Source organism: Varanus komodoensis, unplaced genomic scaffold, assembly GCF_004798865.1.
Source record: "Varanus komodoensis strain SLA01 unplaced genomic scaffold, ASM479886v1 scaffold2, whole genome shotgun sequence".
NCBI classification, from domain to species: Eukaryota; Metazoa; Chordata; class Lepidosauria; order Squamata; family Varanidae; genus Varanus; species Varanus komodoensis.
Genome location: NW_025335568.1, coordinates 43,821,234 through 43,835,078, shown reverse-complemented (window position 1 = coordinate 43,835,078; position 13,845 = coordinate 43,821,234). Strand labels below are relative to the sequence as shown.

The following is a 13,845-nucleotide window of genomic DNA, read 5'->3' as shown; positions in this document are numbered from 1 at the left end:
AGACTAAATGAAAGATTAAGGGTACAATCCTTTGTGTACTTAGAGATTTCCCTGGCAGATGGAAAAGGGGTATTCTAGGAAATATGGAAGTTCTTTCTTTATATGCATAGGATTGTGCCTTCAATGAGTCAGGAGTGAAATGGGATGGTAGAAGGGAGTAAGGTGAAATTACCGTGGGAGGGAAATAGAAGCAGAACTAATTTCTGGGTTTCAAAGTAGGGAAAAATAAGGGGATGCTCTAAATTGACTGATATTAGTGTCAGCATATCACTATTTAGTCAGAATGGGAAATGTAGAAATGCACCCCACATTTCAAAGAATGGAGTTGAAATCCTACCTGTGATCTTTCAAATTCAGAAGGTTAGGGGCATTCATTCAAGTGCAGGAGGAGCACAGTGCTGAGATTACTTTCATACTCTCCTCACCTTCAAACTATTTAGGCAGCTGATTTTAGGTATATACTGTAAATGTTTTCTCCCTCCATGAAAGGACACGTGGCAGCTGAGGCATTGCCAGAATTTCACAGAAATTCAGTGGGCCAAGAGAGGACTCCAAATACAGAGTCCTCACTGCAACCTAAGGTTTTTCCTAGTGGGGACTCCTGTTTTTTCCTTCAGCCATCCATTTCTTAAGGCATGCCAGACAGTGTCTACTGGCCATAGGATTGTATATTCCAGTATATGTTTTTTTACTCTCTCTCATGCTGAGAAACCATATATGAGCTTGTGAAAAATGAGAGAGGCCATTCATTCATTTATTTAGGGTATTTCTAACCCATCCAGTTACTACACATCTCTGGATGTCTTACAATAATAATCATTCAATAAATACAACATAGTAAAATCATCACTATATGAGCTGGCGAAATAGCTGATATCAGCAGTGCTCATTGATGGGCCTCCCATTCATTCTATACATTTCAGAATGATTTTTGCATTGTTTTGTAGTAAATCCAACAGGATACTTGGTTTGTGCCTAGGCACATTTTGACCAGTGAAGTGGTGGTGGTGGTGTTTGTTGATTCCCGTATCTGGCAGATGGGTACTCTTTCTTCTCCACTGCACTCTCTTTACCACATTTTCCTAGGCTCTGGTGACATGGTTTCTGTACATACCATAACTTGCTATGAGAAAATAATATATGTTATTTGGTGCTCTGCATTGGCACAGCTCTTATTTTACTTGATTTCAGGTATATTAAGTTAGAGGACAAGGAATGTGAATTCAACAAGAATTTCCGTCTCATCCTTCACACTAAGCTGGCTAACCCCCACTACAAACCAGAGCTGCAAGCTCAGACCACTCTAATTAACTTCACAGTCACAAAGGATGGGTTGGAGGACCAGCTCTTGGCCAAGGCTGTTAGCACAGAACGACCAGATTTGGAGGCAGTTAAGGTAAAACCACGTATACATTAGTTCCCTAGTGCTTTTGGATGGGTTTCTCTTTTCCTCTAAACAGCAAGTTTAATCTCTCTCAAATTATTACAGCGCTTTAATTTTTTGTGAGTTTAAATTTGCTGTTTTAAGGAAGAGGAAAGAATGGGTACTAAACCCTCTTCCATTATACTCATGTTTTACAAGCCTGCTAGCAGCCATAGCTTCTCCTTCAGGATGCAGTATCAGAGCCATTTTCTTTTAACTTTAAATGCTTCTTCACTACATGTTCCCCAGCCAACAGTAGATTACATAGTGACCTGGTTTACCTGTAACAGCTAACTGGACCACGAAGGAATATGCTCCCTCCTGTGAAGTTACCACTTCTACCACCACTTCTACTGGTGGCTGTTGTGATTTGCAACTTGGCAGTCTAAACAACCCAGAATTTTAACTTTGGGTTGTAAACAAGCCAGGCTCATGCATCAGAATGACAATCTAAGAATGGCACTTTTTGTTTGTTTTGCAAAGTAGAAGCGAATGAATAGGCAGGAGGCAGCATTTTCTTGCTCACTGCTGCTCTCTCACAAACAGCCTATAGATTGTTAACCATGCATTGTTTGGCCATGCAAGCCTGGACAGTATAAAAGCTACACTTGATGTATCCTGAGTTCTATTCCTGGGTGGGACAGGGAACCAGATCCCTGGGAGACCCCTTACTCCTCCACTGCAGCAGGACCCTGTTTCTGCCTGATCACCAGGGCGATTACCAAAATCAGGAAGGACTGAATGGACTGTGTCCGCATCACCCCACAGTGGCTGAGGCATCCATGTTTTGCCTGTCTTTTCAAGCTCTCCCAGGGAAACTTCACCCATCTCCCACACCACCAGGACCGCCTTTCACTGGACCTGGACCAGGTTCTTCACCCAGAGGATGGCCCTGTACCTCATGCCCTGGAGAATCACCCTCCAGAGCATGGGGCAGTGCCCCATCCCCATTTTTCCAGCTCCATCTAATACAGGAGAATCTAATACCTTGTTCTTGCGTGATGTCAGGAGGGCCGTCACTTTCTACAGATCCAGAATTGAGCCATTCTGCCATTCACCCAGGCTGTTTGTCAGCTCTGGCAGCTAGAAAAAAGGAGACCCACTCTCCTTACAGAGTGTCCACTTGGGTCTTCAGCACTATTTGCGTCATGTACAAGATGGCAGGCCTTCACCTCATCACATGACTGAGGGCCCACTCCACACCAGGATGCCTCTGTAAGATGTCTTCAGAGCAGCCATATGGTCTACACCATGGGTCCTCAAACTATGGCCTGCGGGCCGTATCCGGCCCGCCATGCCCATTTATCCGGCCCACCTCAGAAGTTTTGGACTCCTCATGCCCACCGCTACCTGCCTCGCCCCACATGTGTATGCTCGCCACCGCTTCGCCAAGTGGGTGGCGAGGTGGTGGCTTGCTCGCTCAGAGATGGTTTTGGACTTGCTGGGAGATCTCCAAGCGAGCAAGCTGCCATCACACACGCCCACTGCCGCCTCACTGGCCCACATCCACAGGCACCCCTGCCTCACCGTCCCGTGCCCATCGCTGCTGCCTTTCAACTGGCCCCCTGTTGAAAAAGTTTGAGGACCCCTGGTCTACACCCTCAGTGTTCATCCAACATTACCAACTGGACGTCCATGTGAGGGCAGACTGTTCCTTTGGCAGGGAGGTCCTCTCCTCCGTCCTGCAGTGACAACAGCATCCCCCCATCCTTCACAGGGTAGTTACCCATATGTGTGATGCACAGAGACAATGATGAAGAAAGGCAGGTTGCATAACTGTAACTTTCTTTGAGTGGTAATCTGTACAACCCACCCTCCAGCCCTTCAACTATTGTCTCCTCACTCACCAGGGGCACTGGGGCTGGACTGGGTCGGTGATATCTCCTCCCCTCATTCCAGAGCTCCATGGTCTTCATAGGAACAAAGGGATAGGTGGAAGCCTCTCCCCATGCTACCTGGTAACAGGAAGGGGATGGGCTCCCACCCACATGAAAGCTTATCTATAGAAGCTTCCTGATGATAGGGTCTGTTCAGGCACAAAGCCCATACATGTGAGTGCATGGATGACCGCTTGAAGAACAACAATTACAGGTAAGCAAAATGCCTTTCAGGCAGAAAAATCATCACACTTTGTGTGCCCAAGTGTGCATTCAGATGAACAAACCAAAGTATTTGTGGATATGTAATCTAGGCACCTTACATATGCAGGTTCACATCCACAGATGTGTGGAATCACCATGTACAAGAGTCTGAAAGGGCTGTTAAGTTCTTGCTATTGAGAATGCATATTTGAAACTGAACCCTTTTCTTTATGTTTGCCAGTCTCTCCTGACAAAGCAGCAGAATGATTTTAAGATTCAGCTAAAACTTCTGGAAGATGATCTTCTGTTTCGACTTTCTGCTGCCGAGGGCTGTTTCTTGGGAGACACTGAACTTGTTGAGAAACTTGAGACAACCAAGTCAACAGCTGCAGAGATTGAGCTCAAGGCACCTACAATTTTATTGATTTTTTTGTAATTGCAAGTACTATGCAGTCCACATAGCACTCATGGAAAAGGACAAAATGCATCTGCTACTAAGCTGAAATGATAAGCAGAGACATCTGTGTTTATTGGATCTGGGGACAGACATTTTACAACAGGAAGCAATTAGTGTCTTGGGGGTGTTGGAGGGGCTTGCCATGGTGACTAGCTCACCTGCAAAGGCTTATGTAAAGTAATGAATGTTGGGTTTAAAAATGCCAGTGCATCGCCTGGTACTGTCTAAGCTTATCAAAAAGACAAGTAAGGGGAGAGATGATAGACATATTTAAAATAATACATGGTGGAGAAAGTAGAGAAAGAAAGCTTTTTCTCCCTCTTCCATAACTAGAACCCAGGGTTGCCCCATGAAGCTGATTAGTTGGGGATTTAGGATAGATAAAAAGGGAGTACTACTTTGCACAGTGTATAGTTAACCTGAGGAATTCATTAACACAGGACGAAGTGATGACCATCAATTTGGATGGCTTAAAAAGAGGATCGGACAAATTCATGGAGGAGAAGGGTATCAATAGTAATTTGTCCTATATGATATGATGCTTATGCATGCTATTTGCTGGGGAATATGGGCACAGGGGGCGGTGTTGCACTCATGCTCTATTCATCTGGATCCAACGGCCAGCTGAATGGCTATTATGTGAACAGCATACTGGACTAGATTGATCCTTTCTTTGATCCAGCACTGTTGCTGATAATATTGCAGCTGAATTTTTAGGTTGCATTTAGGGTGGGTTTCCTTATGTGGTGTGTGTGCACAGATGTGATAAAACTTGTATGTTCCAGTTAGATATTACTGTAGCAGTGAAATCCTATGCATATTTACTCAGAAGTCCCACTTGCAAGTAACTATGTGTAGGATTACAGCCTAAGTGTTCTTCTGGATCAAGCTGCCTTGGAACAAATGCCAATGGGCCATTTTGATGAGTGAACTCTCAGTTGCTATCAGTACAATTATAATGGTTTCCTTGCTTTATTTTCAAACTTGCTGTCCTACAGGTAGCAGAAGCCAAAGAAAATGAAGTTAATATTAATGAAGCCAGGGAACATTACAGGCCAGTAGCTGCCAGAGCCTCCCTTCTTTATTTCGTTATTCATGACCTGAACAAAATCAATCCCATCTATCAATTTTCATTAAAGGTTCTTTCTTTTTTCTTTTCTACTTATAAAATGAAATGTAGGGTCAATGTAGCAGAACTTATGAGATTTGGGATGAAGACGGTTGGTTATTTTTCCAGAGATGTGGAAGTGGTAGAATTAGAGCCCTTGCTACTCATACTATGTGTACATTCACCTACTTTGTTCCTCTATTCACTCTAGTCAAATAGGTTTGTTAACCAGGCACAAGGCACTCTTTCAGGGTTCAAACAACAACCTCTGGCTTATGGGCCACCATGGTATATTGTGTTGTATGAAGCCTGTCTAGGGATGCTCTTGTTCAGGGTTGCAGCCAGCCATGCCCTTCCCTATCAGGTCTTTCAACCACCACCCTTTTCTATTTACAGCTGACACCCAACATCCAGTGATCGCTAGGCATGCTCTATCTTCATTAGGCTTTCAGTTTTGCCCCCTTGGGTTTAAACTTTGTCTCTTGACCTTCTCTTTTTGGTTCAGGAAATCCTCCAGGATAGTCCTTCTAGTTGCTCAATAACCAGGGAGTGTACTGATGAAGTTTTAAGACCTTTGCTTCCTTTGAAGGAAGTCCTCCCAGTTCCTTCTCTGTCTAGCTCGAGAGTTGGTTATACTCATACTTCATTCCTCAGATCAGCCCACTTTTCACCCTGTCAAGCTTTTCTGGAATAAATTAGACATTGGCGGAGCCCTAAATTTCTCTCTCAGCCAGCTCCAAAGCCTGGAGACACGCACCTCTATCAACACAGCAGCCACTGCAGCAGTACTGATCATTGTGTGCACCAATTTTTGGAATCTGCTTGGTCACCATTTGATCATCAGTATACAGGTTTATGTGAAGTGCCACATGTTAGATACCAACGATTCAGCATCAAAACAAGAGTACTGAAAAATGCACATATTTCCTCCATAACAGTGCAGCCACTTGAGATCTCATTAGGGAGACTGATGTTAGTGAAATACATTGAATGCTGTTATTGTGCACACTTTGTTCTTGTGTGGTGTAGCTGTGCACGTATTTCAAAAAACACTGTTTCTTGAAGAAATTACTCTTTATGAGCATTTATATTAAAATCTACAGAAATACTGAATGCAATGAATAGTCTGTGCCCCAATTGCTTATCTCCTTGCTATTTTAACAGTAAATATCTGTGCAATAAATGGAAATACCATTGGATTTCAATAGGTCAATACAAGGATTAGAATAGCTGAATTGGACCAGGGGCCATTTCCTTTCCTAAGGAATTGTATATTTGTTGTTCATCTTGTTCTTAGATCATTCTAGGTTTTTGTATTTCTGCTTCTTCAGAAGCCTAAATCCAGCTGAAAACCATGTTTTTCTCTAAAAGGACATTCTGGTAAGTTAGAAATTTTGTGTTCCTTCAGGCTTTCAACACTGTTTTTCATAAAGCAATTGAGCAAGCAGAAGCAGCAGAAGATCTCCAAAAGCGCATCTCCAACCTGACAGAAGCTATTACGTATTTCACTTTCCTTTATGTAAGCCAGGGACTTTTTGAAAGGGACAAGCTCATTTTTCTAGGCCAAACAACATTTCAGGTAAGAAAAAGGGCCAGTAACTCTTTGCTTTTTTATTTGTGGCATTTCAGATTTAGAGTACATATTTTGGTACTACATAACTGCATTGCAAATTACATTGAAAGAATCAAGGGCATGACAACCTTATATATTAAGTTAGGGGAAGACTTGGCCGCCAAAGTCTTGATCACTGAATACTTCAAAAGTCCTGTCACAGCTATGGCTGCAAATCATTTTGTTATTCCGTTAGTCTAACTATTAGACAAGGCTAGACCAGGCAAATATATGGGATTTAGAAATGTAATGGTATAGATATTCCAGGGCAATATTTAGGGTAGAGACAGATCAGGACTTTTACTCAGGATAACAAGTTGGAGGCAGTCTTTTTGAACAGCAGCAGCTTTGAAATAAGTATGTCTACTGAAGGGCTTTGGGTTCTATGCTACACTGGCCATTGCATACTAAACATTCAGAGATTCTGTGGAGCATATTTAGGGTCTCGTAAGAGAGACTGGATAAATCTCATTGCCCAAATGGGTGACTGTTTGCACAGCACTGGATTTTAACCCATTGTTTCCCACTTGGTTTCACTGTGGCCTTCAGCAGAGGGGACCACAAGCTTTCAACATTTGAATAGACAAATGCTTGTTTCTGGTTTTACAGTACTTACATAGCCAGTCCAAGTAAGCTGTTTCCATTGATTTCCATAGCCTTAACTGCCCAAGAAAGTACTGAAGCTAAACACTATATTTTCAGAAACTAAGATTTATTTATCAAATGTTCATGTCTTGTGTCTTTAAAACACACACTCCCCACCCTGTGAATGGTTGTCTAGTCCTACTGGTGCTGATGTTAGCTAGGGCTGAAGGCAGTTACCATCAAAACATCTGGAAGATTCCAGGTTATGGGAGGCTTGAATAGCCTCTAGAGACAGGGATAATAAGGGAGAGGATGGGGAATATTTTTCAACAAGAGGCTGTTGACCTTCAGGAAAAGTCAGTTGGCAGCTGCAGCAGATGGAAGCTGGAGCACATGTAGCACTGCCTGTCTTACATGCACGCACATATACAAGCAAAGTGGTATTCCCATAAAAATAGGCCTGCACATGATGAGGGGCACATGAAACTGGGCATGGAGCTGCATGTGTCACTCAGATTACTGGTTGCAACAGGTGACTGCCCAGTGGTACAGGTAACTGGAGGGCTGTGCCTGGCCATAAACCCTTTTGTTGTAATGCTATTTTCCCCTTTGAAGGTGTACATTGAACATGCTGACTCATGGAAAGAAATTCTAAAACACTGCTAACTGATTGGGATTAGGTGTGCTGGTAATTGGGTTAAGAAGGCTTGAGGAAAAATGTGTAAGGAATTTCCTGTGAATTATAATAGGGAACAGTATTTTTAAAATGGGTTTGGCAAGAACAAATACAAGCTGATCTCTGGTACAGGTAAACCAAATATTAGGTCAGGTATTACTTTATGAGAAGAGGAGGGCAAAAGTAGACAATCTGTGAAGTAGGTGAAGGCAGTCTGTGACCTTCCACTCCTTTCTCATACCAAGTAGAAATAAAAGTCTGCCTAAGTAGGTCAGGAAGGCAGAAAAAGCCAGTGTCTTGTGCTATCTTATGCTATTTACAAATAAATGTATGCATATCAGAGAATGATGTTCCTTTGACAATAGTGAATCTAATCTGACAGCCATAAATTTTTATTTACCATTTATTAATTTAGATTCTGCTGAGAAGCAAAGAGATAGAACTCACTGAACTGAATTTTTTGCTGCAATTTACAGTTGAACACATTTACAAAAGTCCTGTGGATTTTTTAACTACTCAGTCATGGAGTGCCATCAAGGTAAGTCCAGAAACAAGTTGCCTTCCTACTCCCCAGATCTTTTATCCTGTTTCTGAATAATGAAATATGTACCATCTATCAGTTTTCTGAGCAGCTTTTAAACCTTACATTTAAAATGCATAAAATACTATGTTTTATACTAGAATATAAAAGGTGATACTTTTTTCATCAGTGAAAAATCTTGATGGAAGTTGACTTAATATTTCCCTTTTCAGTTTCTTATGGGGGAATCTCTCATTTTTACAATGTTTTCCACAGTAAATTAGTACAGTGGTACCTTGGCTCACGAACTTAAGCCGTTCCAGGACTCATGACCCAAAATTGGTTGTGAGCCAAGTTAAATTTCCTCATAAGGTTCAATGTAAATAAGGTTAATCCGTTCTGTAAATATTTTTTAATCAGAAAAATGTGAAGCAAAGTGACAAAGAACAACAAAGATCGTGGCCATCTCCCCGCCCTGCCCCAGCATGACCGCGCCCATTATCCCTGCATGCACCCGTCATTCTGGCGTGCTGGGGACAGGGGAGAGACGGGCGCGAATGCGGGTGCGCTGGGGGGGGGGAGAGATGAGTGCGAACGCAGGCGCACTGGGGTGAGAGGTGCGAATGCAGGCGCACTCGGGGGAGACGGGCACAATCATGCTCGGGGGGAGTTGACAAAGATCGCAGTTGCACTTGTGGAGGAAAGATGGGTGCAATCACGGGCGTGCTCCTGCAGGAAAGACAGTCATGATCTCGGCCATCTCCCCGCCCCCCAAGTGGGGAGATGGCCGCGATCATGCTGGGGGTGGCGGGGAAGATGGCCGCAATCGCAGTCACCACCCAATGTGAATGGAGTTCACAACCTGAGTGAAAAGTTTTATGAGATTTTTTTTCGCAACCCGATTTGGTCATGAACTGGGGCATTTGTGAGCCGAGGTCCCACTGTATCAAGTTGTTGATACCCCATGTCCCCAAACCTTTCTCACTGTTGCAGCTCTCTGAGAATTCGTGTTCAAATACAAGTTTCTCATATTCTCAGCTGTGAGAGTATAGTTGACTATTCTTTTAGTTAATTATCCATGAGAACTGTACAAACTGGGAGAATGAATTCATTGGCTCATAGGATCCTCTGTATATAGATAGAAATGTTGCCGGTCAAGGTTTGACAGAATCTTAGACATTTGAGACATTGCAAAAAGCTAAGATTAGGAAGGAATGGAGCAGGAGCAGAATGCGGCTTTATCTCAGTAGTGCCCTCTTACTTCTCTCAAAGCCCAAGTAGTCCATGTGCCAATAACTCTCATGTGCCAGTAACTTTCACATGCCATTGATATGTTACAGGCCATTGCCTTAATGGATGAATTCCGAGGATTAGATAGAGACATAGAAGGTTCTGCCAAGAGATGGAAAAAATGGGTGGATTCAGAGTGCCCTGAAAAGGAAAAGCTGCCTCAGGAGTGGAAAAGCAAAAATTCTTTCCAGAAACTTATCCTATTACGTGCATTACGCCCAGATCGGGTGACATATGCTCTGAGGTATAAAGTTTGACCTTGTGTAAATCATTGAATGTTTGTTGCTACTTCATTTATTTATGCACATAGTATGTACTTGCATACTATGTCAAGTAACTCTCAAAGCATTGTACAAGAATAAAATAAAATAATAAAGTCAAATGCACCTGAGTAGGATGTAACCTAGGCTAGATTTACATGAGCAGACATCTGTATAAAGGCTGCTTTGAAACCACATGCACTTCATGTGGCAATCTGTTCATAACTAGCTGAGATTTTTCAGTTTCATCCCTTCTTTCATGGTTTGTACATGGTGAAGTAAAAACTTTACATAGCAAATGATACAAATGAAGGAATTGTTATATAGGAGCAGTTTTCTTATGTTTCAGATTTGAAGTGCCAGTTCAGACTGCCTTTTTGTTAATGTGTCTTAGGTTAGTGGCTTCTAATTATATTACAGGCCAAAGTCGGTTGGTGAAGATGTTTGGCCTTGAGGTCACAATGTATAATTTAGCTTGGTTTTCTTATATATCCACACAAATGGAATATATATCAGAAGATGGATGGAGTGTAGGAAGTTGGCTCTTGACGGCTAAAAAATATGGTGTGGCACATAAACCGTACACATCAGTTTGCTTTCTCCACAAGCTTTATATGCAGTTCACATCCCTTTCCAATCACATTTACAATAGTGCCTGTTCAAACTTGGACAAATGAGCCTGCTTGAACGTCATGCTTTAGCACGTCCCCATCACTTGCTCCTCTGACATGGGTTAGACGAGGAAACTGGAAATGCCTTCTGGGTTTAAACCAGTGGTAGGCAACCTGGTATCCTCTAGATGTTTTGGACTATAATTTGCATAAACCCCCACTAGAATACCCACTTTTCAAGGGGTTCAGAAGTTGTAGTCCAAAACAACTGGAGAGCACCAGTTTGCCTGCCACTGTTTTAAATTGACATGGTTGTTGTTAGTCGCGAAGTCGTGTCCGACCCATCGCGACCCCATGGACAACATCCTCCAGGCCCTCTTGTCCTCCACCATCTCCTGGAGTCCACTTAAGCTCACACCAACTGCTTCAGTGACTCCATCTAGCCACCTCATCCTCTGCCATCCCCTTCTTCTTTTGCCATCTATTGTTCCCAGCATTAGACTCTTCTCCAGGGAGTCCTTCCTTCTCATTAGGTGGCCAAAGCATTTGAGTTTCATCTTCAGGATCTGGCCTTCTAAAGAGCAGTCAGGGTTGACATGGTGGTTGTTGTTAAATCTACCAAGGTTAAAGTATGATCTATTGATACAAGCCAAGCTCACCCTGTTGTTTCTGATCCTGGATCATGCCAACAAACCATACTTTAAAAATCTACTTTAAGCACAGTGCTCAGTTCTGCGAAGCAGCAAGTTCCTGTTAGTCTTTGTCATGATACAGATGCCACCAAACTTCTCTTGTATGAAGAGCTGGGGAAAGTGCTCAAGCCTGAGGATTGTAGATGCACATACTATACACTAGTTTGGCAGACTGCTTTTGAGCACAGTCTGGTATCCTGCTCATTTTCCGTTGAGGTGCCCATCCTGCTAATACATTTCTGGTACCTCCAGATATGAAAATGCCTAGCTTAGAATAGCTCTTATTAAAGTCTGCAAATGCTGTGTGCTGGCATCTTAGCACTCTCGTAATACTGGCAGTCTTGATGTGTACTCTATGCAATAAAAGCTTGTTGTTGCTAGTCACGAAGTTGCATCCAACCCATCGCAACCCCATGGACAGCATTCCTTCAGGCCTTCCTGTCCACCATCCCCTGGAGTCCACTCAAGCTCACACCGACTGCTTCAGTGACTCCATCTAGCCACCCCATTCTCTGCCGTCCCCTTCTTCCTTTGCCATCTATTGTTCCCAGCATTAGGCTCTTCTCCAGGGAGTCCTTCCTTCTCATTAGGTGGCCCAAGTATTTGCGTTTCATCTTCAGTATCTGGTCTTCTAAAGAGCAGTCAGGGTTGATCTCCTCTAGGACTGACCGGTTTGGTCGCCTTGCAGTCCAAGTCTTCTCCAGCATCACAATTCAAAGGCCTCAATTCTTCAGCGCTCAACCTTCCTTATGGTCCAGCTTTCATAGCCAAAATTTATCTTACAATAAATTAGTTAAGTCTTTATGGCACCCAAAGATTCTTAAATGTTTCTTGATGTATTCATTATATGTGTTTTCTATTTCTGTAGAAACTTCGTAGAGGAAAAGCTGGGTTCAAAGTACGTAGATGGCACAAGAATGGACTTGGCTAAGTCTTATGAAGAAAGTGGTCCAGCCACTCCAATGTTTTTCATTCTTTCTCCTGGAGTTGATCCTCTTAAAGATATAGAGTCCCTTGGTAAGCCTATTTCATTGAATAGGTCTTGGTGCCTTGGTTTAAATAGACAGGTGCATGGATTTTAAATATTTGAAACCCTGCAAAAAGCAAAATGTTAACAGACTGAAAGGAATGCAGTTCAGTATTTCTGCCAAATACATTTCTTTGTGTTTTTGTGGATCTATTCTTGGGACATAATAGCAATGCTACTATTGCCACCAACTGCTAACACCATTGCTACTTGGTGCTGGATAGAGTGCTACAAAAAGGAAATGTGTGCTTGATGGAAAGAACGTACCAGCCTACACAGGTGTTTTGGTAGAAATCCTGATAAGGCTGTGGCAACAGGAAATTTCTCCTATCATTTTTAATGTTTCTGCTTTGCAGAGTCCACAGACCTTTTCTTAAGGCCTAGGTGATGATTGGTAACAATGGGAGTTTATGCTTTGACACAGAGTGGGAAGTGGTCTTTAATTAGTGCATGTTAAGCTTGCCCCCAAATTTAAAAAAAAATCCCACAAATGCTCATTATCAAGGAATAAAGCAGATTTAAATTTGGGATTGTTTTCCTCAACAAGAGTTAAGTTTTCAGATTTCCTCCTCTCTGCCCTAACCTTCCATTCACGATGGAAGGCTGGATAAAAAGTGTGAGGCTATTAACGCTACAGCGTGAAGAAATTTTTAGATTGAACATTCCTCTGCTTGGCATAATGTGAGCTCTTTTGTGCTGTTTCTTACCTTTTGACTAGATGAGGGCCAGAGGGCAATTTTCTCCATGCTCATGTAATCTTGTGCCCCCTGTGACTAAATAATGGTCATTATACAAACTATATTCAATTGTGTAAGAAACTGTCGCTTTGTACTTAGGATTACTATTCCCCACTGGCTCTGCTGAGAATACCAGGTTAATACAGCTGTGACCTGCCTGTGCTCAATTTAAACTCGGGCCTCACAAGGTGAGAGGCTTGAACATTTACCCACTGAACCAATCAGTTAAAAAACTGATGTGATAGCTACCACATGTTGCTCCCTTTTTTATAAGGGAAATGGTTTGCACCCCCTGTAAGAGTTTATAAAGCTCAGTAACAATACCTAGCATCTATCAAAATGTCAAAAGGTTCATTATCTTAAAACCAAGGGAGCAGATTTCTGGAGTTTTTTTCTTCTAATACCAGCCATGAGGCTGCTGTTGAGAGCTTGCAATTTTGCTTGTTGAAATGGTGCTGAGTGAAGTGCTTCAGAAGAACTAATGTGCATTGTCCCAGTGATAGTAAAATTAATAGGGCGTTATCTTTCCCTTCTCTCTACTCCGTCTCCCATTTCCTCTTTTATTTACTCCCTCCTCCATTCTCCTTGCAGGCAAAAAACTCGTCTTCACAATTGATTCTGGGAAATTTCATAATATCTCTTTGGGACAAGGGCAGGAGATTGTTGCAGAGGAGGTATTGGAAAAAGCTGCCCAGCAAGGGCACTGGGTTATCCTCCAAGTAAGTCTATATCAATGTGATAAATGCCCTTCATGGACCCCATCAGG

The 13,845-nt window shown here is 42.6% G+C and overlaps 1 protein-coding gene across 1 annotated transcript in view; it reads left to right on the top strand.

The window, feature by feature from the left end:
- DNAH11 (dynein axonemal heavy chain 11) overlaps positions 1-13,845 on the top strand; it is a 167,931-nt gene that overhangs the window by 134,736 nt on the left and 19,350 nt on the right. The window contains exons 66-73 of the mRNA XM_044428955.1: positions 1,192-1,396; positions 3,746-3,910; positions 4,960-5,100; positions 6,478-6,648; positions 8,358-8,480; positions 9,803-9,996; positions 12,184-12,332; positions 13,671-13,798. Of these exons, the coding sequence (XP_044284890.1) occupies positions 1,192-1,396; positions 3,746-3,910; positions 4,960-5,100; positions 6,478-6,648; positions 8,358-8,480; positions 9,803-9,996; positions 12,184-12,332; positions 13,671-13,798 (1,276 nt within the window). The remainder of the gene's footprint in view (positions 1-1,191; positions 1,397-3,745; positions 3,911-4,959; positions 5,101-6,477; positions 6,649-8,357; positions 8,481-9,802; positions 9,997-12,183; positions 12,333-13,670; positions 13,799-13,845) is intronic.